The sequence below is a fragment of the Ovis canadensis genome, chromosome 11, assembly GCF_042477335.2.
Source record: "Ovis canadensis isolate MfBH-ARS-UI-01 breed Bighorn chromosome 11, ARS-UI_OviCan_v2, whole genome shotgun sequence".
Classification (NCBI taxonomy): Eukaryota; Metazoa; Chordata; class Mammalia; order Artiodactyla; family Bovidae; genus Ovis; species Ovis canadensis.
In genome coordinates, this window is record NC_091255.1 from 30,830,425 (window position 1) to 30,856,105 (window position 25,681).

General features: G+C 50.2%; 1 protein-coding gene across 1 annotated transcript; it reads left to right on the forward strand.

Moving 5' to 3' along the window:
• Positions 1–15,603: 15,603 nt before the first annotated feature.
• RFLNB (refilin B) lies at positions 15,604–24,241 on the forward strand. Its single transcript, XM_069603113.1, has 3 exons — positions 15,604–15,931; positions 18,647–18,756; positions 20,722–24,241. Exons 1-3 carry the CDS (start codon positions 15,722–15,724, stop codon positions 21,050–21,052), a joined length of 651 nt encoding a protein of 216 aa, XP_069459214.1. The 5' UTR covers positions 15,604–15,721; the 3' UTR covers positions 21,053–24,241.
• The last annotated feature ends 1,440 nt before the right edge of the window (positions 24,242–25,681 follow it).

Genomic DNA, 25,681 nt, shown 5'->3' on the forward strand with positions numbered 1-25,681 from the left:
CTTTGAAGTTACCTTATGTGGTGAAAATAAATATTGGTAATTTATAATTGATAAAGAGTTCTCTCCTGTCTTTACTGTGGCAACTCTTCCGGATTGCTGGTTAGAGGTGCTCAGGCTGGAGAAAGTTCTGTTTGGATCGTAATCGGGAAATAGGAACCACCACAGACGGGTATCTTGACCTCCAAACTCAGTTCTGGGAATTGAGGCAACTACCACCACTCCTCCCTCTCTTGAAGAATAAAGACCCAGTACCCAGGGCTTTGCCTACCCCACCAGAAAAGGGTGCCGACTTTCTCACACCTCAGGTGGCTCCTCGGTACAGACAGAACAAGACCGAAAGTCAGCTTCCAAGGACCAGTGTGACAGTGACGGGCAGGCAGGGTGAGTGAGCAGGAGAAATGGGGGATGTGATAGCAGCCCACCCTGAATTGCTGTTGGACGAGGAACCCTAGTCCCCTGTTTATGGAACGCCAGGGAAAATGCCAGAAGTTCACAGCTGGAAATGAAATTCCTCTTGCTAGCAAGAAAAATCTCCAAAATAACCAGCTTGCTTGAGGCTGAAAGCAAGTGTTTCACACTTCTCGTCCCCTCCAAGTCAGATCGCTAAAAATAAAATGGTTAGGACTGCACTGGGCCATTTAAACAAGAGTCCTGGAAACACAGACACATGAGATGCTGGCATGCCGAAAGAGTACTGTGAGTTTTATACAGTAAAGGTAATTTTCCAGTCTCAAATTCCAATATGTATCAAAATAGATAAACCGCCTCCCCCCACCTTCCCTGGACCCTCAAGGTTCTGTTCTGTACCTTTGGGAGATACTGATCTGCTGAAAGTAAAGGGATTGCCTTTTTGTCTAAATATCATTCCTTTTCCCCATCTGGAAGTGATTTCTTGGTGCATTATTGGAGCATAAAATATTACAGTTAATTAAAGCATTACTGGATGTCACTTGCTAGGATGTATTTCCTTACTGTTGACAGAAAACAGAACGGACTATAGTAAAAAGTTAGCACGCCCAAGAAGCCTGGGCTCCCCCTCAGCATCTGCCCTTCTCCCTGGTGAAGATGCACCCCTCTCCTGACAGCCTGAGGAAACGGCACAGAACCAGGCCGTGGTACCCATGGGCAAGGTCCTGGCATATGGGGAAACCCTCTGTGACTAGGCATAAAGCATCCTGCTTCTGATTGGGAAGCCTCCTTGTGCTCCAGATTCCTATCCCATTGACTTGCCCTCCTCCGCCCCATGGTTCCGGTCTCAGCCTGCTTGTCCATGTGACTGCCAGCGGCTGTCCTGTGCACAGTCTGCCTGTTTCCTTAAGAGCTGGGTGGACATTTTGCAGTGAACGTGTGAAGAAGTCTGATGTTCCCCTCAGCCCTGGAAAATCTGTGGCGGTTCTTCCGTTAGGTTGGCTTTGCGATCATTCCCGAGTTCCCATTCTTTTTTTCCACCAGCTCCCCACTTTTATAGGGTAGCCAGAAATCAGTCTGATGAGGAAAGAAGCCTTTCTGTCTAACCCACCTGGAAGAACATGGTCCGATGACTGACCTACCAATTATCTTCCTTCTTGCTTGCATAACCAGGTAAGCAGTGCCTCATGAAGAATGTCCATTTGAAACAGAAGCCACGACCTTCCTGGTGGCCCAGTGGTTAAGACTCCTCCTTTTAATACTCCGGGCGCTAGGGGAGAGGTGGGTTTGATTCCTGGTGGAGGAGCTAGGATCCCAGGTGCCTTGAGGCCAAAACATAAAACAGAAGCAACATTGTAACAAACTCAAGACTTTTTTTTTTTTAAGGCAGTTTTTAGTATCTGTCAACAGGGGTATAATTAACAGCATGGTGAAGGTCACACAAGAGCCAGCTACACCCTTTGTCAGCCACAAGGCTGTGTGAAATGTGACCTCCTCATTGTCACTCGCCAGGCCTGGACCCCAGGTGGATGACCTGACCGAATGGCAGGTGGCCATAGAGTTGGCTCTGTCCCTGGGCTCACTCGAACAGGAGTGAGCCCAGGGGACAACACAGCCTGCCCCCGGGGGCAGGCCGCATCTGCCGCAAGCACCGGAATGTCAAGCCTTTGCCTTTTTAGGTCCTGCTGGTGAGATCCGACTTACTCAAGAATTTTAAAAGGCTCTCCATCCTCTGTTCCCCTTGCCCTGGCAGCTGCTGTTTCCGTAGCATTTAGGGATAAACCTGCAGACGCTGAAAGAACTTCCTCCCTCCCGGGTGGTGTTGGCTGGGCTGCCTGTTATGGAAAAAGTGGCAAGTTTCCTCTGAATGCAAATCAGAAGGGTTGCCAAAGGCTTCCATCCAAAAAACTGTCTTTAGATATGGTGTCCGGTGTCCACAGAAACTCGTTTCAACTGGCCATTCCTGGCAGGGACAAAATTCCTGCCTACACTTCTTTTTTTTTTTTTTTTGACCTTCAATGCCCAAAAATCTCTAAGCATGATTATCTTGGGACAGGCAGACCTAACAGGGAAGCCAGAAATTCACCAGCTCTTTGGATGGCTTCAGAGTCCCCTTTCAAAAGATGTTCAGACCTTTCCCAAGGCCAGGGGAATCCCTGTAACCAGGCCCTCTCAATCCCCTTGGGGGCTACTGATAACAGAGAATGCTGGGCAATAGAGTGATAGGAAAACCTGTAAATGCTTTGTCCCCTAAGAATGTTTATCACTCTGAGAACTCTGGTAGCCTCTGCTCAGTGATCAGATGGAATTTGCACAATGGCCACGACCCAGGGCCCCCTCCTTTTTGGGGTAATTTTTCAACACATAGGAAATTAAGAACAGCTTCTTGATAGAACTTCCCTTTGCTTCTGGGGCCAAGAAAAGTATTTACCAAGTGGGCTGCAATTTTCAGGGCCACCAGGTGAAACAGTAGAGAGAAACTCCAGCTTCTTCTGCTCACTTGCTCTGTGCAGATGGAAAAGGAAGGCCCTTCCTAGGCAGAGGGGAAGCACATAGCCTGCTGAAGAGACCACAGTCCACAGAATTCTGCACAGACTGCAGTCCTGTGATTGGGCCACCTGGGGCGGCCAGTGAAACGCTTCAGCAGGCAAATGGAAAAGTAGCCAGTGTTGTGTAAAGAAAACATGAGCGCTCACACACACACACACACCCCAACCTCGTACCCACGCCCTACTGCAGCCCTGACACTGCTCTCAACCACTCCCAAGTCTTGGCTCCTTGGCTGGCTGGCTGGCTCTGTCATCTGAGGAGGGTGCTGATGGGCCATCAGGTCCTAGTTGATGCAGCTCAGGGCTTTAGGTTCAGCCTGGCTACTGTTTGGCATGCAAATAACACTTGGCTGTGAGTGGGGCTAAGAGATCCAGGCCCTTCGGGGCTATTGAGTATCGAGGGAACTGAGTATTTACTGCCTCCTGGATAGTTTAGAGACCTCATTGGATCGAAAAACCCCTGTCAAGTGGGCATGATTTATCGGTGTGGACCTGGAGGCCTGGGGAGCAAATGACGTACCCAAGGCTGTAAGACTCCTGAGGAGGCAGAGCCAGGATTTAGCTCAAGACTCACTCCATCACCAGGCTCTGTGCACTACACCAATGCTTTTCACATGTATGAGACCCCACTTTACATAGGACTCTCACTCTACAAACAGATAAAATGTTTTATTAATGTATTTTGTGAGTTCAGACATCTTTCAAAGCAACTCCGTGAGAACACTGAAACTATTGCAGTTAAATAGAAAGCATTTCAAAGCTAAGGTTATGGGTGGCAATTTGTCCATAACCGTAACTTAGAAATGCTTTCTATTGAACCGTCCCTGGGGACGCAGAGAGTCAGCCATGACCGAGCACACACTGGCAATTTATATTCATCAACCCCAGCATCCAGTTTATTTCTGGGTTTCGCTTTGGTTGCGTAGAATAGAGAAATCTTGATTTAATCCAGCGAACAATTTGTAAACAGTATCAGGTTTTGTTTGTTCTCTTGAAGTCTTCACTGTATTTGTTACAATAGTGCTTCTGTAATATATTTTGGGTTTTTTGGGCCACAAAGCATGTGGGATCTTAGTTCCCAGACAAGGGGTCAAACCGGCACATCCTGCATTGGAAGGGGAAGTCTTTGCCACTAGACCCCCCAGGGATGTCCCTCAGTTTTTTTTTTTCACTCTCCTTCCAGTCCTGGATACTCTTTGTTTAGCTAGATGTGACAGAGTCTCTTTATCCTGAGGTCTACACAGACAGAATAGCCTTGACAGGGCAGCTTAATACACCAAGTGTCTGTAAAATCTCAACATTTACACCAGTAACACATTTGAGGATGTGTGTTATTACAGTTTAGAATGTTTTGTCATTAGACTAGCCTTCAAGTATGCATTCTTAAAGGGAAGATAGAATCAAAGCTTTATGTGGAGCTCCTTGGCCCCTCAAAACATCTCAAGAATTCCAGGTTCCCCAGAAGTCAATTTGGAAGCTGCAGACCCTCATCAGGGGCTGCCATGTAAAGGGGAGGAGGCATTTGGTGCGGTCACCTTTGTCCAGGAAAGAGTACCTTTCATCTGAAGTCCACCACCCACTCAGCAACAACCCTGAACTGTCATCCAGATCCTGTTTGAGTCTCGCTGGAGGCCATCACCTGGATTGAGCCTTGCCGCCCTTAGAAGTTGGACATCAGAGAGCAAGGCACCCCTGGTGCAAGGCAGCTGTGTTCTGAGAGGAAAGCAGCGCAACCGGAACTGGGAGGAGGGGGCTTGGGCAACACTTGAAAGGAAGCCTGTCCTCCTCGGGAAACGCCCACAGCCCCAGATCTCACACCTGAGGCCTCACACGTCTGTGCACACAATGCTTTCCCACGCTCTCAGGACTTGAAATAAAGAAACGATGACATGTGGGACTCCTCTGGCCTCACCAGGGGCTCTTGGGGCTGGATCGCTGGGCTTCAGTGTTGGGTGGTATGTGGGTTTATCTGCTTTTAGAACTTCAGTCAGATCTCCTCATGTGACCGTTGGGAATCAGGCCTCAGGAGTTCCAGTCAGGAACTTGGGCCCCACTGTGCAAGAGGACTGGTGACATGCAAGCCACCCTTGTACCCACTTTGCATCTGCTGCTCCACTCTGCCTGGCTGTCCTTCCCCGGAGGCCGCCCCCTCCCCTTCTGCCCCACCCCCACTCCCACCACGTTCCTCAGAGCTTGCCCTCTTTTTCCAGTCTGCCTGCAGAAGTGAACAGGGGTATCATGCTTTCCTTGATCCTGCCACCCCCTAAGGCCCCCATGCCACCTCTCTTGTGGTCTTTGTTACCATTTCCAGCAAGAGGTTACAGCCACCACCTCCATCCCCTATAGGCATGCCTCATTCAGCATCCATCTCAACTGCTTTCCAGAAACTTCTCTGGAAGGACAATCTTCTTGCTGCACTTTCATCATCTTTGCCCTCTCGGTTGATTTGGTGAGTCCTCCCCACCCCGGGACTCCTCCCCTCCCTCCATCCACACCTGGCTTTCCTGGCTCCCATCAAACATCTCAGTCTCCGTCACTGACTCTTCCCTCCTTCCAAACCATGACCGCCCATGTCAAACCCCAAGGTCTTAGGCCCCCATAGTTTTCACTCCAGACTCCTTCAGAGAACTTTCCCGCCCAGCGCAGGCATAAACACCAGCTATGCCTTCTGAGGTTTCTCGGATTTTCAGCCTTTGTCTGCCACACCCCCTCAGCTGACCCCATTCCACTTGCAGTTCCCACCATCAGTTCTGGGGAGCATCTCCAGGTCCACTCGCCTCCCTGCCTGCAACTGCCCATCTCTAAAGGGGACCACCTTCCCTTCCCACTTCCTCAATCTCAAGGTCTTGGAGTCAGGCACCCTTTTATTATTCAGTTGCACTAAGTCATGTCCAACTCTTTGGGACCCCATGGACTGCAGCATGCCAGGCTTTTCTGTCCTTCTTCATCTCCCGGAGTTTGCGCAGATCTCATGTCCACTGAGTCGGTGATGCCATCCCACCATCTCATCCTCTGTCTCCCCCTTCTCCTCCTGCCTTGACAACTCTCTTTGTCAACGAATATGGTTAGTTAATCCAAAAAAATTTATTTTTCTAAATGATTATACAAATACTAGTCCTGGAAACCAAGAGAAAATCTCAATTGCCCCAGCAAATCAAGCCTCTCAGTCCCTGTCAGGCCTGGCAAGTGGGGTTTCCGCATAGAGAAGCCATTCTCCATGGTCTCCTGGCCAGGCTCACCAAGTTCCTCTTTGCTCTGAGAGTCTGAGAAGGAGCTGGTTCGCTCCCCTGGGCCTCCTCTCACTCATAACCACTAACCCTGATGATTCTCGGTATTTCTATGCTCCCAGTATCTATACTGATGCTATAGAAATAATAGCTTAAAGAAACAGCCTAGGTTTCTTCATCTTATAAAATATTGCAATAGTAATATTTATTTTTAAAGTACACAATATGAGTATTCATGTTAATAAGTTTAAACAATATAGAAATATATATATCAAAGGTCCTACCCTCCTTCCAGACTTTGTCTGTACCATGGGGGAAGGGCACTTTGCAGACAAAATTAATATTAACCATATTTGCATATTTTCCTACAGCTAAACAAGAAATCTTGGCCATCTTTTCCCTCAAGATGTATAGAGCTACTCATTCTTTTTAAGGCTACATGGTGTTTTATAGTTGAGATATATCATCATTCATTTAGCCAGTCTCCTATCAGTATACAAAGAGGTTTCTGTTGTTTGGCAGTGAGAAACACATCACCAGTGAAAATCTATCTGTAGAAATCTTTGCTTACGTGTGCTCGCCTTTTTGTAGGCTACTGTCCTAAAATCGTTCAGTTTTAGAAAGCGAAGGGGCACACGCATTTGAAGCGCTTGCTAGCTCTTGCCACAATGCCCTCTATAAAGATGGTTTTGCTGCACACTCCCATAGACCACGTGTACGTGTGTAATCTCTTCTCTACATCCTCATGCGCCCTAGGTGTTTTTTCCTGCCTCTTAATCTAGAGGGTATAGTTGCAGCTCTAACTGTAGAAACCCAGCAAGCCTGAGTTCCCCTTTGGTTTTCATTGCACAAAACCACATGTGAGCCAACCGGTGCCGTGTCTTGCTGCAAGAGAACTTGCCGATTGAGCAAAAGCACTGCAGCTTCCCTCCTGGTCAGGGCTCGTGGAGGACATGCCTTGTTGGTTTGCTTTCGGAAGCAGCGGTCATCCTTTGTATACTACAGAGGTGATAGTTTGATATGCAATTGAGAGCCCTTTCTATTCTTTATCTCTGCCCTTTCCCCAGGCTCCGGCTGGGCTCCCTATATGAACTGTTTTCTGGCACTGATGCTATAGAGATAATAGCTTAAATTCTTAGCTTCTGAACTCCTACTACAGAAAGTAATGGAGTTAGATCAAGATGTATCAATAGGGGAAAAAAAAACATATACGCAGAAGGGAGACTTTTTGACAGCTACCTTTTAAAAATCCTGTTTACATCCTAATAAATTGAAATTCTTTGGTAAAAAAAAAAAACCTTTGCAAGTGGAGGAGAAAGTCTTGGAAGTCACGAGTTATAAGAATTGTTGGAATGGTGTTTTGCTTTGTTTCTGATCTTTATCCTGAAAGTGAGCCTTTTCATTTTAAGAGCCAAAATGCTGGAGGACTTTGCATACAGTCCACACCACCAGCATAGGGACAGTGCATCTTGATGTGAACATTGTTTTTTTTTTTTTCATTAAAAAAAAAAAAGAAGTGGGGGGAATTTTGACCAGCAGGTATCAATAGGAAAGGACAAACTAAAGGGATATGACTTGGTTTCAAGGCTAGAAGGTCCTGGAGAAGAAATCTAGAACCTCACCACTCTGGACTGAGCCCCAGGATAAGAGAAACCCCCCTAAGTTTGAGGGAAATCCTGATGTAGAGGCCCTGCCTGGCTTCCAGCTATTAACCTGGGAGACTGCAGTCCCTGTAGAGACATAAGTATTCAACAAGACACCTGAGGAGGAGAAATAATGTCTGAGGGTGTTGTCCAGCCAGATGGACCCAAGAGCAACACATCTTAGAGTCTCTCACACCCCATCATGGTGGGGGGGGTGATGGCTTCCAAACTCCCTGAGCCCTCAGCAGTAGTGAAAGGCCAGCTGGCTAGAAGAGACTTCAGGCTAGGACACCTAGGGTGTAGATTCATGAACACGAAAAGCAGAGGGTGACAGTCCATGGCCAAGCAGAACCAATTTCTCCTCAGTAGAGGCCAGAGAGGCAGGAAGATAACCGTGAACCAGGCTCTCACCACCGGCAGCCCCATCCTTCCTGCTATGATGTTATGAAAGCCTCCCCAGATGCCACCAGGCAAAAGGGAAGAGAGAGAGTAGTAATTACCCGAGAGCCACTAGTCATTTCCCAGAAGATAAGAACTATACTGTGAGCAAAACACTTTTCCAGGCTTGAGAGAAACTGGGGCCTTAGGTGCTAAACTGAGCACAGAGCGTTCACCTTCTGTATGCCAAGGTATCATCACAAAACTATCCATAAGTGCCGAAGGAGAAGGAACAGCTTGTTGCCGTGTCTTTGACACGCATTTCCAGCCAGGAGCAAAGCGGGACTAAACGAGCCACCCTAACTCACTCCCCTTTGTCACCAGTGTGACATCTTTACAGGAGGCATGTCCAGAATTGGAGCTAATTGACTCCAGAAGGGATTGAACTTGGGGCCCTTGTCAAGTCTGCAGTCATCTCCACTCAGTGAATTGAGGCCGGGGGGAAGATGTCCAGGTCCTCAGAGACCTCACGGCAGGGCTTTGCTCCTCACCGCCTTCCTTCTTTGCCTGCCTGTTCCTTACTTAAGGCTTTTGCATCAGCATGGGCATCACTCCCTCCAGACTTCTTCCCCTAAGCCTCCCCTCCCTCTCTCCCCCAGGCTGGTGAAGCTCTCCTTATGCTCCCACACTCTGCCTCACACACAGGAGGCCCTTGGCAGGTGCTGGCTGAGTGAATGGGTCTAGTGGGAGTGCACACCCAGACCCCAAAAACTCTTACCCAGAGCAGATTTTGCTAAGAGCTCTCAGCCTTGGGAGTAGAGGTGAAACAGTTTTTGTGGGGTAAGACTAGGGTATCTGCTGATAAACAGTCTTCCAATGAGGAACACAAAGCCCAGATTCCTTAATATTCATGTGTGATGGAAGGCCCACACGAAGCTCATATTAACCGCTCTTTTTATTACAAGCAGTAGAACAGATAGGGATTGTGACCTGTCTTAGGTTTATAAGATGTCAATGCCTGACATTCTAGAGACTTCTGCTTCTAACACAGCGAACTAACAGCAGAAGGTCCTTTCTCAGATGGCGGACAGGCTTGATGCTAAAAAAAGGCATCCCTGGAAGTAACAGAGTCTAACCTTTCAGGCTTTGAGAAGCAAGGTGTTGAGATGGGGGTCAGGTGATGTTTGATGGGCATCTGGTGGGGCAGGGCGCTGACTGGGACTGAAGTCAAGTAGCCCCATCATCCTCAGGTCCAGAGGCTCTCTTTGCATGTGGAACCAGACAGTCTTTTAGAGAAATCTGAAGAGAAGGGGCCAGAAGGGTAAGCCAAGCTCAGGGGAGAGAGATTTGGATCCAAAGCAGTTTTGTTTGTTTGTTTGTTTGTTTGTTTTTGCTGGCTTCTTTTACTATTTGTCTCTTGGTGCAGCCCCTGCATCATTCCAGCTGAGACCTAGGGCAGGAGGCAGGCATAAACGAAGCTATAAACGACCACCCTATAAACATAACTAGAAGGAGCGGGAGGCACTTAGCTGCAGATCACAGCATAGCTCTGGCACCTCCGGGCCACAGAGCCCTCCCCCACCACCAGTGTTGGCAGCATGGCCCAGTGCTTTGGTACCCACAGCAGTGACGGCTTGGCCGCAGCCTCTGAATGCCTGATGGAGCTGACTGTGGTCCTGTTGGAGGGCACTGTCACCCAACTTAGCAGAACCAGAGGCTGCAGCAGTGGGTTCGGGAAAAGAAAAAGAAAATTAATAGCAGGCGTCCTGTGTGTATGACCAGATTTATTTAGCAGCATATGAGAGACACCTTCAGAGCTTTCCAGAAAGGCTTGTTACTGGTTGGAGTCATCCTGCAGAAGAAGTACAAGGCAATAGTCGATAAAATTCCAGTTAATCATCAACTGATACAACCTGGAAAACAGGAAATGCATGGAATTTTTCTTTGGTGCTTCTCTGCTCACCTCAAGTTCTTTCTTTACCCCTGGCGAATTTTCAGTAGAGACTCGAAACTGAAAAACATTTCTTCAAAGGCATGTAATAGCCTTCGGTGAGTCTCAGGAGTTCCCAGCAGTACAGAGCTGCAAACCACAGCTGCCTTTGCGGCTGTGTATTCTGTTTTGAATCTAGCGGGTGGAGAGGAATGCACTTAGGGGCAGTGGCTCAGGGGAGGACAGCGGAGCCAACTGTACCCCCTTCCCAGGGCTCCCACTCACCATCCTTCCCCACGCAGCCCTGCAGACCCTAATCCCCCAGAGGTCCTGAATACCCCGTAGTCTGGAGGCTGCCTTTGGAGAGCGGCTGAGCAGACTGGCCATTTGTGGCCTGCACACCCTTCTATAGCGCCCTTCAGCCGAGGAACCAAGGGTCTTAACTTCAGTGGCTCAACGAAGGGCTATTTTTCTGGGCTGCGAGTCCTTGTCCGGTGTGAATAAGCAGAACAGAGCCAAGAGTGCAAGTGTATTGATGCCGTTCCAACAAGACCATGTGCCCCAGCTCTTTTCAAAATTCCATCTGAGGTTTTTTTTTTTTTAATCCCATCTGGGTTTTATTTTGCAGAGGCCACAGCCCTTTTTCTGTGTAACTAGCGAGCATTTGGGAGAATAGCTCTCAGCTTACAAATAGGAGGCCTTGAGGGTGGAGCCTGCATTTAACTGGGGGTCCCCAGGTCCCCCACTCAGGGGTCACAGGCCTGACTCCGCCCCAAGCTGCACTTGGTTGTCTGGGTGAGCATTGCCACATGGGCTGGGCCAGACACCACCTCCCCACCTGACCTGGTGGTCTCACAGGTGAGAGGTCAGAAAAGGAGGCAGCCTGTTTCCGCAGGCACACTTCTCTGTGCAGTTGCCAAGCTCTGGCATGCTGACCTCTGTGTGGTTCAGGCCACCTTTGTGAGTCCCAGGGGCACAGAGGTATGAACCAACCTTACCAATGTGTGCACACAGACGCCTATGGGTTTGGGCTGTATCAGTACATCTTTTTAATTCAGTTCCTTTCTTTATTGAGTATGGCAGGTCCCTGTCAATGCTCTCTGAAACCGGTAACCTTAAATTTTTTTTTCATGTTCTTTATTATTTGTAGATTTTTTTTTTTTTTGACTGCAGGCAGAACTTCCCTGACCAGGGATCGAACCAATGCCTCCTGAAGTGGAAGTGAAAAGTCTTAACCACTGGACCACCAGGGAAGTCCCCCCAAACCTTAATCTTAAAATACTTAAGGAAACAAAATAAAGTCCTATTTTTTTAAGCATTTTGGTTGACACGGATACATATGAAGGCAAGGGGAGACCTAGTTCAGTACTAAGGCAAAGCCATTGCAGCGTGAATCCTGGAGCCCAGAGACCCAGGGGGCTGGGCCTGCAAGGTGCCTGGGCCCCGAAGCATGTGCCAGCAAGCTGGAGCCGGCAGTGGTTTTTAATCCGCTGTCTGGCTGGGTTTACTGAACACAAGCTGTTCCAAAAACAATAAGCAGCAGCCATTGTGGGGGTCCCACTCTTGTCTGACTCAACTCCCATTCAGGCATTAGCTTACTTTGGTGGTGAAAAAGGGAAAATGCAGGACTGGCATTCACTGTGACTTGGCTTTGTTCCCCAGACCCTGCGGGGAGAGGCCTCAGGCCAGGAGCCAAGTCCTACAAGGACACCCGTCTGTGTGATCCAGGCGGGGGCGATGGCCGCTCTGAAAGGACAGCTTTGAGAAGAGGCCACTCTTTAAGCAGGGTCCATGGTGTCATTTTGTAAAACTCACCCCTGATTTCTAGGTGTAGCCCAGATGCTTCTCGAAAGAAGGCCTGTCTTTGAAACTGGGCCAGAAGCGGGTAAAGTGGAATCCGTTGTCTTTCCCAAGCTTGGTTAGAGATTTTTTTTTTTAACTTTTTATTATATATCATATGTCAGAATATGGCTGATTAACAATGTCGTGATAGTTTCAGATGCACAGAAAAGGGACTCAGCCATACATACACATGTACTATGGTGTTGGAGAAGACTCTTGAGAGTCCCTAGGACTGCAAGGAGATCAAACCCATCCATCCTAAAGGAAATCAGTCCTGAATATTCGTTGGAAGGACTGATGCTGAAGCTGAAACTCCAATAGTCTGGCCACCTGATGCAAACAACTGACTCACTGGAAAAGACCATGACGCTGGGAAAGATTGAAGGCAAGAGGAGAAGGGGACAACAGAGGATGAGATGATTGGATGGCATCACCGACTCGATGGACATGAGTTTGAGCATCTCTGGGAATTGGTGATAGACAGGGAGGCCTGGTGTGCTGCAGTCCATGGGGTCACAAAGAGTCGGACATGACTGAGCGACTGAACTGAACTGATTCCCCCCTACACTCCCCTCCCATCCAGGCTGCCACATGACACTGAGCAGAGTTCCTTGTGCTACACAGTAGGTCCCCATTGGTTATCCATTTAAAACATAGCCGTGTGTCCATGTCAATTCCAAACTGCCTAACTATCCCTTCCCTTCTAGTTGATTAGAGCTTTGTTTTCTTTAAGAAATATCCTTTGGAAAATAATCTGGCATAAGATTTAGGCCAGTGATGAGCCCAGGGCTTGGGGCTCTTCCAGAGGACTACAGCGGATTGCAGTATGGACTCGTGGCTCAGGAAGCATAGCCGGCTTACAGGGTCTGCACTACATGGCTCCCACGAGGTTACAAAACAAGCTCCCTCCCTGCTCTCCCACCCAGGGGGACTCGGGCAGGTTGAACTTGGATGGTTCCGGTTGTAAGACCTGCTCATCTCCACCAGGACTGCTGTGAGTTCACACAGATGAGGGTACAGGCAGGATGCCTGGGCCCAGCCAGGCTTGTGCCCTCCACCTTCTCCTCTGCACCCAAGCAGCTTCCAGCCAGATCCAGCTTATCTTTGAGCTCTCTGAAGACAGTCTGGACAGGGGAGGACAAACCCAGGGTCCCAGCTGTCTTTTAATTGGCTCAACAGGGTTCTAGGAGCCATGGAGGGGAAGACTTCAGCGGACCTTACTGGGGGACGGGCACCTGAGTGGTCCAGGGGAATCTGTAACGGGGCCACGAGCTCCACCTCTGCTTCTCCATCAGCATCAGGTCTGTGGGCTGAATTCCTCTTCAAGCCCTTCTGGTTTCCTGTGTGTGCATCAGTTCCGAGCTCCTCTATAGAAAAGAAATCCAGGGTATGCAATCACCTTATGCTTTGGGAGCACCTTGGCAAGCGTCCTGAAGCCTGAGAATGTCCTGATCTTTGTGAAAGCCAAGATGCCCCCCTGGAGTTGGGGAGAGGTTGTCTTGGGGATCAGACAGAAATCTCCTAGGCTGGAACGTAAGACATAGATGCTTTCTGGGTCCAGCCTAATGGCTGAGATGCCCATGTGAAGTCCTGGGCCAATTGCTTGATGACTCAAATGCCAAGGAAGAAGGGTTGCCTCCAATGTGTCTCCTTGATCTGGCTAGGACCCTCCGAAGCTCACAACTTCACATTCCCTTCCTCACTTTGGCATCTTTGATGTCTCTGGATCGTCATCAGAATGTGAGTAATCTAAGCCCTTCAGAGTTCTGCTCTGGAGGTGGTGATGCGGGGCTTCCCCTAGACTCCAGGTTTCAGCAGGTCCAGGTTGAGATCCCTCCCAAGACAACCCACAACGATTCAGGCTTTGATGGAGTCAGAGGCTACACTGGCTGAGCATGCTGACCTTGCTCAGTCTCATCCTCCTCTTCCACACTGATGACCTCGAAGGCCACCACCGACTTGGAGCAGTCGCCGTCTTTCTGGACACTTTCTCCTACTTGGTCAGATTTAGGGAAGAGTTCTCAGGATCTGTTAATACCTGAGTACGGTGGCGGACCAACTCTCTCTAGGGTGCTAGTCCTCCCACTCCAGCAGGCCACACACCTTTCCACACCCCCGGGAAGCTCTTAGATTCCTCCTGTGATGCCCCAGGTTGGGATATGCAGGTGGTGAGGTCAACAGGGGTAGAGGAGTGTAGCCACACAGTTGGCCCAACCTCTAAGACCCACTGCTTACAATATATCCTGGCACAAACCATTGACCCTTGATTTTGTAATCTATTCCCACAGGTCCTAAACGAACTACCTCCCAGCACTCAGGCATGCACCAGGTTTTGTTCTCTGCGGAAGGGCTGATCCTGGGCTTCCTGGTCACAGCAAGCTGCTTTGTACCAGCTGTGTGGCTTGGGGCAAGTCAAGTTCCTTCTCTGTTTCCTGACCCGAAAGTGATGGGTGAGGAGAATAGGAGTGTTGAACCATTTCCAGCAGATCACAAACATCCTGAACTTGGACTTCACCAGCTCCCAAGCAGGACAAGGATACAGACTGAGCTTCCATGGAGGGCTGTGCATGGTGCCCACCTCTCATGGAGCCAGGGAAGTCCCCACCTCAGGGCTTTGCTCCTCCCAGCTAGGTCTGCTCACAGCTCCACCTTGAGGCTGAGCACCCATCAAAAACCCTCAGGGGAGGGTGGCTGGTGGTGGTGGTTGGAGGGACTTCCTATACTTAAACCAATATTCGGGGTGGTCTCTGAGAAACAGCACTCGAATTTTCTAGTGCTTTTAGATATGAGAACAGCCCAGTTGTACAGTTGGGCAGCTGTTGCAATGAGTTCCTACTCAGGTAGGGCTCCTCTGTCAAACTAAGGAGGGAGGACAAGTAACCCGTCTGAAAAGCTGTGACCACCACCCACTCCCCGCCCCGCCCCGCCCCAGCGAGGGAGCCCGGCAGGCAGATCTTCTCTCTGATGGAGAGCCGGTTGAGCCTCTCATCTGGTTCGAGGGCCACTCTGCACCCAAGCTGAATTTCCCTGCCCGCTGTGGCCACGACCTGTTCCGCTGAGCACCCAGGCCAGCCGTGATGCGTTCCCCCGCCCACCCCGAGTCCCCTTGAGGATAAACGGAATAGGCGCTCTTTTCCCCCCGGGGCAGAAATGAGAGCCAGACACAACCTGAGAGGCTGCTCGGCTGAGCCAAGAGGCGGCTGGAACCATACGAAGCGCATTAACTATTAATAATTTCCAGTTGTTTGCTCGCTGGGTTCGGCCGGCTCCCCAGGCCTCTGCGAGACCGGGCTCTACTCTGCCTTCCCCTCGACGCCTAGGGCTCGAGATTCTAGCGTCCGCCGGCCCGGCTGGTCCAGGCCGAGGGGACAAGGCGCCCGTGGGCCCGGTGCGAGCGGGGTCTCAGGTCCGCCCAAGGCGGGGCGGACGGCCGGGTGGGGCGGGGGTCCCGGGCCGGCGCCCCCGGAGCCTGAGATCGGCCGCTCGCGGAGGGCTGAGCGGCGCACTGCAGGAGCGCAGCGGCCCCTGGCGCCCGGCCTGGCGGCTCCGCCACCGCGGGCGGGTCGGGCCCGGGCGAGGCGGGGCGGGGCGAGGCGGGGCGGGGCGGGGCGGGGCGGGGCGGGGCGGGGCGGGGCGGGGGGCGAGCCCGGGAGCGCTGCAGCCGGCGGACCCGGACGGCGCGCGGGTGGCTGGCAGGGAGGGCGGCCGGCGGGCAGCGGCCCCGGCCCCGCCGCGCGCACCGCCATGGTGGGCCGGCTGAGCCTGCAGGATGTGCCCGAGCTCGTGGACACGAAGAAGAAGGGCGACGGCGTCCTGGACAGTCCGGACTCGGGGCTTCCCCCCAGCCCCAGCCCCAGCCACTGGGCGCTCGCAGCGGCCGGGGGCGGCGGCGGGGAGCGCACGCCGGCCCCGGGGGCACTGGAGCCAGACGCAGCGGCCACCCGCGCGGCCCCGGTAAGTGACCCCGCCCCGGCCCCTTCCCCCCCATCTTATCCCCCCACCCCGTGCCGGACCCCCAGGCGGTCTGCTGGCCCTCCCGGGGCGCGCTGTGGGCGCCGCCGCCCGCCCGTCGGGACGGTGTGGCCAGCGCCGGGAGCCCGGGGCGGGAGCGCGGCGAGAGCCCGGCCAGCTGGAGCCGGTGGCTGGAAAATTGTCATCGCCTGCGAGGCGCGGGAGCCCCGGGAGAGGCGGGCCGCCGCCTCCTCCCTTCGGGGTGGCGGCCCCCGGGGCTGCCAGGCTTCGGCTTGACCATATCCTGACCTGGCCGGACCAGAGGGGTCCCGGGACACCGAGAGGGAACCCCAGGCTTTTCCGGGCTTTGCCCCCGCTCTCGGTGGTTCTGACGGGCCTGCCCCACTCCCGGTAGGTCTTGGGGAGAGGGATTTGCTCCACTCCCAGATTCATTGAGCAAAGAGGGCCAGCTTTAGGGCACTGTTAGCAGCCTTGGAGGGGACCTTTTGAGATCAGAGTGGCCCCTCTTGGCCCATCACCTAACCTGTATCTGGCACATGATGGATGGGAGGCCTTTAGGTGGGTGGAAACTTTCAACAATGAGTCCTTTTACTTCACTTTAAAACTTTTATTTAAAGAGAAAATGCAAGTACCTTAGGAATCGCTCACATGGTAGTGTTTATTGCCTTTACCTAGAGTTCAAGGGACCCACATCCTACAGTCAAGCTCCGAGCTCTGAGCCCGCTCCTCCGCCTTGGGGATGGCTGTTTGCAGCCCTCTCCCCTGAGTGAAGTAGTCAGTTGCTACTGACTGTAGTCAGTTCAGCTGCTGCTTCTTAGGGGCCCACCCGCTTTGGTACGTGGAATTCTTGATCCTGTCTCTCCATGACCATCACTGTGTTCTCTCATTTCCATGCGAAGGCAGCACTGGCTCCATCTTGGCCTTCAGAACCCTGGCTGCCTGGCCCTTTATAGCCTCATCTTCCACATCCCCTGACCGCAGGCAGATGGACACACCTGTGCCCCTGAGGCTGCTCCCTCCCTCTGCGTGCTTCTCCCCTTCTACCTCTCCAACACCCAGTCCATCAAACCCCTGCCGGCTGCCCTCCGGGTGCCCTTCTGACCCAACTTGTCACCTCCTCTGGGAAGTCTTCCCGGATGCCTCCCAGAGCCATGCCAGGGGCTGTGACTTTGTCCCTTCCGCCTGGTGGGTGCCTTGTTCAGGAGTGTGACTCCTGCTGCACCACCCCCCTCCCAGCCTGTGCTGGGGCACGGTGTGTGCTCAGAGAGTGCTGGCGGCAGGGATGAGGAGGGGAGGAGACAGGGCAAGAGGACCCACTGTCTGTGTGGACACCTGGGAGAAGGCTGCAGTGTGAGTGTTGAAAGTCGCCTGCCTCCTCTTGGTGGCTGTGTCGTCCTGCAGCCCCCAGGACTGCTGGGAAGGCACCCCTAGGTTGAGGAGTGTCTGTGGGCAGAGCAGGGCCCCCTGTCACTGCTGGGGTTGTTTCCTGAAGCTCTGCTGCAGCCAGTGCCCAGCCCTGCCCCAACGCTCGGACCTGAGTTCTCAAGCCCCGGTGAGGGCTTATTAAACTTCTCCCCCCGACCCTGAGTTCAGGGCTGGACCCTGGGGACCCCCACCTCTCCCTGACCTACCTGGTCCCCTTTGTCTTTTGTATGTCCACCTTATGCCCCCTACTTGACACCTTGTGCTGGTAACCTAAGAGTCTTAAAGTCAACCTTCTAGAAATGTCTGCTTCCTGGAAGCCCTAGGGGTGGGGCTGCCACCACCATGTCCTGGCCCAAGTGTAGGTTCTTCTCTCAAATCAGGCGAAGAAAATGACAGTTCCCAGTTATCCCAGGAGGGCTGCTCCCTTTGGCTGGCTTAACACAGAAGCCCTGACTCAAGTCAAATCAGGCGAAGAAAAGTGAGCACCTCCGTGGAGGATGGCCCTATCTCTGACTCAGGCTGCTTGGTGAATCAGAAAGCCCGATGCCTTGACCAGCCTGGAAGAGGGTGAACCCCTGGGATGCCATGCTCTGGTTCTTGGAGTTTTCTGGACAGTGGAAGGTGCCAGAGAGAACTTTCTGGTGTCTGCCTTTCCAGTGAGTTTGCAGATTCCTCCATCTTGGCTGGGTGTCGATCTGGCGGCCCCAGAGGCAGAGGACATGAGGGAAGTTGGACTGAATCTTCAGTGTATAAAAAAAAAAAAAAAAAGAATCCCTGGTAGCGTTTCTTTTTGTTGGTTTTGGCCTTTTCTGAAGAGTTGCTGAGACAGTGATAGGGCTGGGGGCGTGTAATTGAAGGTTCTGGTTAGCAAAACCCCAGTTCATGGTGGTTTTCTTTCTGTGCGATGATGCGGCAGGCCTGGGGACTGGTCGCAGTCACAGTGCTGAGCTCAGATTTGCTTCCTCTATTCACCCTTCTACGAAACCTCATCAGTGGAAGGGGACCCCCACCCCCGCCCCAGGTATGCAGAGAAGGTCGTGGGGCATATGCTGTGACTCTGGGGAGGGCACCCAGCACCTCCACGGTGGACCCAAGATTTGAACACAGCTATCCACGCTCTGCTGCTGCTGTGGATCAGTCCTTCTCTGGCATCAGTTCCCGGTGGGGGCCACGAATCACAGCTGGGCCCGTCAGCGGGAGGCTAGAACCAGGAATTCTGTGGGGAAAGCGTCAGATGGGCCCGTGGGCTGACTGCATTCTCCATCATTGCAGAATCCAGCTTCTCTCCCCAACCCCCTGGGCTCCGGCTGCTCACCAAGGTTATGCCCCCTGTCCTTTGGCGAAGGAGTGGAGCTTGACCCCTTACCACCAACAGAAGTAAGGTAAATACAGTGGGCACTGATTTCATTTCACTTGTTTTTGATTCCAGTAATTAATGCTTTTTTTTTTTAATAGTCAATGACAGAAGTGCGCTAAACTCTTATAGTTTGGTGGATTCTCTTTGGGGTGTTCTAACCTTTTGAATATAGACACACTCATTAAAATGAAAATGAGATTGTGTTATACCGCAACTTGCTTTTTATGCTTCACTTATCGTGGCCGTCAGATGTTTAAGCATTTGTAATAAAGTAATTCCTCTTTCTGGCATCACCGACTCAATGGACATGAGTTTGGATAAACTCTGGGAGTTGGTGATGGACAGGGAGGCCTGGCGTGCTGCGGTTCATGGGGTCGCAAAGAGTCAGACATGACTGAGCGGCTGAACTGAACTGAATTCCTCTTCCTAGAAGCTGCTTTCCACATCTTACCCCCACCCCACGCCAGCATCAAGGTGCTATCACCTTGTCTCAGGTTCTGATTTCACTGGGCAAGTACTGTTCTTCCTCTGGAAATTTATCTTACCCAGGCTCATCTGGGGTCAGAGAGCCTTTGAAAGGCTCCATTAAAAGACATCTTTTTAGAGAAAGGAATTTTACTTTGGGTAACTAGTGGTTTTATAGCTGGAGTTTCGTTGCATGAACACAAAGAGCCCTTTGACACAGAACAAAGGCGACTCAGCAGTTTGGAGGTGAGCGGTTCAGCCTTTTATTCCTGGAGAGCTTGTATTTTGAATCAAATGGGGACATGACTTCATGACATGAGCTTCCCCAGCCCCTTAACCTACTTGCCCAAGGAGAATAGATGTTCCCATCAGACTCGTTTTGAAAAGACTGCTGATTCTTACTCCCTGACCAGTGGGTAGGGGATGGCGAGGGGCAGTCTGTTATCTGTGCCTATGTGTGATGCTTGTACACGTTTCAGTAACGGTGAAGAGGCAATAATTAGGAAGGCAAATGAATTCATGCTTTGCTTCCAAAAAAAGCCTTCCAAATTGCCCAAGAAGGACTTAACAAATAATAATAAAGTAGCTGCTGAGGAATGTGGATGTTAATTATTTTATGGAAATCAAGACTGTTAATTGGCTTTGATGGATAAGGTCACGTCTCCGTTCCCTGAGCCTGAGGGGTCTCCAAATTGAAGGCGGAGGTGGCCCCAGTACCAGGATTTGGTTATCAGAGAGCTTTCAGAACCAGCATTCAGGATGTCTGGGTTCCCTGCTCCTCTCATTAAAGAGATGATTGTTCATTAAGGGGACAGAGAAACGACTCACCCCTCGTGGACAGGAGAATCCGCCTTATTATATAATCATTCCCATAAATAGCAGTTGCTGTTTAAACACTCTCCCCCCTTACGCTGGGCACCTTTTTCAGGAAGGAGGGATTTTCCTGGTGTTAAGACTCCGTGCTTCCAATGCAAGGAGTGTAGGTTTGACCCCTAGTCGGGGAACTAAGATCCCACAAGCTGCATTTAAGACCCAGTGCAGCTGCAACTGAGACCCAATAATATATAAATATATATTATTTATATATAAGTGTGTATATATATATATATATATATATATATATATATATATATAAAAGAGGAAACAGAGGCTTGGAAGTAATTTGGCCAAGGTCTGAAAATTTAAGTCAGTGGGAGCCAACTCCATTCAGGGGGAGCAGAAATGCAGGTGAACTTGGGAATCCTGCATGCCTTGCATGGAGGCCCCAGAGCTCCACGCTCCCTCTCACTGTGACTGTAACCTCTGCACCCCCAATTCCTTCTCCTGGCATTGTTGGGAAGGTTAATTAATTAGATCCTGGAAGTAAAGTGCTTAGAACAGAAAAGGACCACATGGTAAGCACATCATAAACTCCATGCAGCTTCTCCCCAGAGTCACCACATCACAAGGTCTGAGGGCACAGTAGGGACCCCTGTGCCCCCAGCTCCGAGGAGCGGCTTCACGTGGCCTTGTGTCTCCCGCCCAGGTACACGTCCTCGGTCAAGTACGACTCAGAGAGGCACTTCATTGACGACGTCCAGCTGCCCCTGGGCCTGGCGGTGGCCTCCTGCAGCCAGACCATCACCTGCATTCCCAGTTGCACGTGGCGCAACTACAAGGCGGAGGTGCGCTTCGAGCCCCGCCACAAACCCACCCGCTTCCTCAGCACCACCATCATCTACCCCAAGTACCCCAAGACCATCTACACCACCACCCTGGATTACAACTGCCGCAAGACACTGAGGAGGTTCCTGTCCAGCGTGGAGCTCGAAGCCACGGAGTTCGCGGGCAGTGATTACCTGTTGGAGGAGAACTGACTGGAGCAGGCTCCAGGGGGCCGGCCCCCTTCCCCGGGTCGGTCTGGTTGGGCCAGGCTGCCCTCGTGTGTCCTTCTAGCCCCAGAACAGTCTAACCCAGAGATACCTCTAAGCCCAGCCTGGAGAAGAAAAGAAAATGTCACAGTAGCTTCTAATTATCCAGCGAATTCGGTTTTTACGTTTTTTTCCCAACTGTGTTTAAAGGGAGTGTATTTCCTAGTTTGCTGCTACATAGCTTCCCCAAAGTCTCAATTTGATGAGAAAATCAAAGAATGGCTTAGAGCGAAAGGAAAATGCCCCACACTTTGAAATAGGGAGGATGGGGAGCGCTTCCTCCATTGGTCAGTCTGTTTGAGGAAGAGCATGGAAAATCTCCCTGAGATGGAAAAAGTGAGTTTGAAGACGTTTCAGCCCCGGGTGTCTTCACTACTACAAAAGTGGTGCTAACTCAGTGAGCTGTGACACCCATATGGGTTCAATCTGTGGAGAGTTGAGTTCCATTCTGGTTTTTTTTTACATTTCTATTTGTATTTCCTGTTAACTAAAACTCTTTGGGATTCTCTAAATCTTTTTTGTGATATGGAAAAAAACCCCAAATCACAATATAAGATGCCTTTCAAAAAAGAAAGAAGGAAAGAAAAGGTTCACCCCATTCTTGCCTCTACAGTGGGGTCGGGTCAACTGGTGGCTGAGTTTGGGGGTAACAGGTTGGTTCCAGTTCCTTCCGCTGTGGGTTCCAAGCTTGGTTCCGAGCAAAGTGCCTTGAACCTTTGGCATCTGACAGTGTCTTCACTGGGGCTTCCCTGGTGGCTCAGTGGTAAGGAACCCACCTGACGATGTAGAAGACTCAGGTTCGATCCCTGGGTCAGGAAGATCCCTGGAGAAGGAAACGGCAACCTACTCCAGTATTCTTGCCTGGGAAATCCCGTGGACAGGACTGATGGGCTGCAGTCCATGCCGTCACAAGAGTCGGACACGACTTAGCAACTAAACAACAATGACGTCTTCCACAAGCTTGTTTAACTCTTCCTGATATGTGTTTTGGGGTTTCCCAATACTTTCCTAATTTTTTCACAAGGCGAAACATAGCAGAGGCCCCTTTGGAGAGAATCGGCATTTTGAGAGAATGCTTAGGGAAAACACTTTTGGGGGAGTTCTACGAGGGGGACTTTACTCACAGTGGGAGCCAACAGCCATACCTAAGACTTGATTCCCGCTGGGAGGAGGTGGACATAGATGTTTCTAATGATCTGGTTCATCAGGGTGTGGGTCCTTTCTAGCGACCTTGGGTCAGCATTGCAGAGGAATTTTGCTGGTGCCTGAGCTCTAAGCAAAAAAGCAAGGAAATCGACACCCCCCCCCCACCCCAAGTGAAGTAAAGGTGAGCTGAGCATCAAGAGTGATGTCACAAGTCAAACTCCAAAGCCCGGGTGCCATGGTGACTGTACGCATTCAAACGTTCCTTTTAACGTGATAGTCATGGCATTGAGTGTGAACAGAAGAAACTGAATAGCTGATGGGCCCCCACAGAAGTAGGGACACAGGCTGGGCCGGGCCAGACCAGGAGGGCTCGGAGGCCAGGCTGCCTCTGGCCTTCAGCCTCTTGCCTGCCCTGCTTCACACCCTACCCTGCCCTGCCTCACCTGGCCCTGACTTCTTCCTGCTACCAATCCCTGTGGATTCTGAGTAAAGATGGTGGCAGATGGCTTTTGCTCATCTGATATTGGAGAGAACAAAAGTGTGGGTATTTCCTTTGCATCCAGATGATGTCAGGTGCTTGCAGAGTCCTGGAAGCCCGCACTCCCGCTGTATCTCCGGGTTTGTGCTGATGGCTTCCATCTGTCCTGAAAGCAGAATTGAGGGCTCGGTGGATACCCTAGAGCCACAGCAGGACTTCTGTTCAAAGGAGAGCAGGTGTGACGATAATCACTGTCATTTGAAGTCATCAGAGGCCTAGAGGGCTAAATGGTCTGCTGTCTTTCTCAAATTTAACAGCAGTATGTCCATTGTGCACCTGACTAGAAACACCCCTTCCATGGAGCGTGCAGTCAGCTCCGTGGTCCCAAGTTTGCCAGCACGAAGCTCAGCAGGGGTCCCTCGGGGGCACCCCAGGACCCCGTAATCTCCTGTCATCATGCAGAGCAGTAGATGCCTCCTGCTTTTGGAAGTGTGACACAGCATTTATGGATAAAAATGGCTTTTTCTCTCTGATTTCATAAGCTTGTCATTTAAGACAAGTGATCAATGTAATTTTTAAACTATAGTAAGAGAATTCCCGTGGCTTTCTTGGTGGCTCAGTGGTAAAGAATCTGCCTGCCAATGTAGGAGATGCAGGTTCAACCCACCTCAGGAAGATCCCTTGGAGAAGGAAGTGGCAACCCACTCCAGTATTCTTGCCTGGGAAATCCCACTGACAAAGGAGCCTGACGGTACAGTTGCAAAAGAATCTGACATGAGTTAGCAACTAAAACAATGAGAAAGAAAATTCCCGTTGCTCTGGCCCAATGGAGACACATAACGAGCTCAGGATAATGTCGTGGACAGCATGACTGGAAAGAGCAGTGGGAGGGAACATAGTCTTTGAACGTGGCCTTGTGTTGAGATGCACATGTGAGATTTTTTGATATGAAATATGTCAGTAAAGTAAGTAGAAGTGAGTGCCTGTGGATGCGTCATGTGAATGGAAAAGCAGATTTTGATTTTGTCATCCACCAGGGACCCAACTGCAGTTTTCTCGAATCCTTTCTTTTTCCCCAAATGTGCTTTGCTGAAAGTTGCAGAAAAGGAAGCAGGTGAAGGCGTAGATTGAATGTTGTCGATCAGTGGTGGATTCATATTAGTTCTCAAGGTGGAAGTGGTGATTTTTAAAACCCACTGATTAAAAACAAACATTCCAAAGGGTGTCTGGGAAATACCATTTACTTATGAGTTAAAAAGTCTCTTTTCTCAGACTCTTAAATTTAATCTTTTGTGTAATAAGGATCTATATATTCAGAGAGAGGTTTTCTTTTGAAATCACAGGCATTTGAAAAAGATTAAGTACCTCTTCATGGGATACATTTCCTGTTTCTAACCTTAGGAATAGTATTTGAGGAAAACGACACTTTAAATTTATGTTTGTCATCTGCTCCCCTCCATTTTGCTTTATGACTTCTTCATTTGATAATAAATTATCTTTTAAAAAACTCAGAGATGCTGCTCTTTTTCTTAAAAGTCATAATGTCGGGTTAAGAAAAGTGAGAACAATGGCTCCTCCTCTTGAGAAATTTTGAGATGCGATTGTGAATTAATAATATAATACTTCTGACTGGGGTATGCGTTCTCCTGGAAGATTTTCCAAGGGGTTCCTGGGCTCTGGAATTTTGAGGAATGTGTTTGCAGATTCAGTGCGCACTCTTTCCCCAGCCCGATCTGCCCCGAGATGCACCTGTGAGTGTTGGTGTTAGGCCAGCCCCTTCTCACCTGCCCTTTCACATTGCCTTCCTCCCATTCTGCAGAAGCAACCATGCCTCAGTCCAACCCAGCCTGATGATTATTGTGATCTGCTGCTCTGGGCTGGAAAAACCTGTATGCAGGGCAAAGGGACAGCTAGAAACATGGCATCTGGGCACCAGGATCCCCTGTGGGTTTTGTGTGTGCCACAGGGTCCTGCACAGAAATGGTCATGGTGGTGGAAGCAAAGTGCGCCTGCACTGGGAGGTCCTCAGTTTCAACATCTTGGAAAATGAGGCTGTCAGAGTGACGACATTCCACATGACCACCCACATCTCTTCAATCTAAGACTGTTGTCTTCCCTGAGGAAAAGTCCCTTTGGGTAAAGCAAAGAGGTCAGTAAGGGCTATTGAAAGGGAAGGTGTCTTATTTCACTCCAGCCTTCATTTCATGGTGAGGCTCTGCCTTATCTGTTAGTCTTGGAGTTGCAACTCAGAAATAAACATGTCCCAGGAGTGCATGTTATCATTCTTACAAACACGTTTTAAAAGCCAGTCTCAGGACTCCCTGGTGGTCCGGTGGTTAAGACTCTGCACTGCCATTGCAGGGCGTACGAGTTTGATCCCTGATTGGGGGTCCCTGAAGGCCATGTAGTGCAGCTGAAAGATTTTTTGAAAGCTCATCTCTTTTTATTCTATTTTTAAAACTTTATATTTTGTATTGGGGTATAGCCAAATAACAAATGCCAATCTCTTTTTAATAGAAATCAAGTCTCACTTGGCTGATGGGAATGACGATACGAGGGCTAATTTTGCCATTTAGGTTATGTAGTGTAAGTTTTCTATAAAATGAATGAGCTAATCAGTTCCAAGGTTTTGATGGAAAAATATTTAAAGCATGTAAGATTAAAGCTATAATTTGTGTGTGCAGGGCGTGGGGGAGGAAGAAAGAAGGCAAAAGTGTGTTGAAGCTAATACTGTTTCAATTTTCCAACCTTTCTAAGTGTATCAGATTAAGCTGGTGCCCTTAAGAGAACCAGCAGTAGGTATAATTAATAATAATATGATAAATCTTAAAAATGTGGTAAACTTCCCAGAAATTTAAGAAATTAATAACTCGATTAAGTAATGACTCCTATTGCATGGAATGTATCTTGTCAAAATTAAATTCTAATAATTTTGTTTTGGAATATAATCA

What these genes read in the sequence shown, in the direction of transcription:
- RFLNB (XM_069603113.1), top strand. Translation starts at nt 15,722, where the DNA reads ATGGTGGGCCGGCTGAGCCTGCAGGATGTGCCCGAGCTCGTGGACACG. An exon ending in CGGCCACCCGCGCGGCCCCG is followed by an intron (nt 15,932 to 18,646) that starts GTAAGTGACCCC and finishes CCATCATTGCAG; the next exon opens with AATCCAGCTTCTCTCCCCAA. An exon ending in TTACCACCAACAGAAGTAAG is followed by an intron (nt 18,757 to 20,721) that starts GTAAATACAGTG and finishes TCTCCCGCCCAG; the next exon opens with GTACACGTCCTCGGTCAAGT.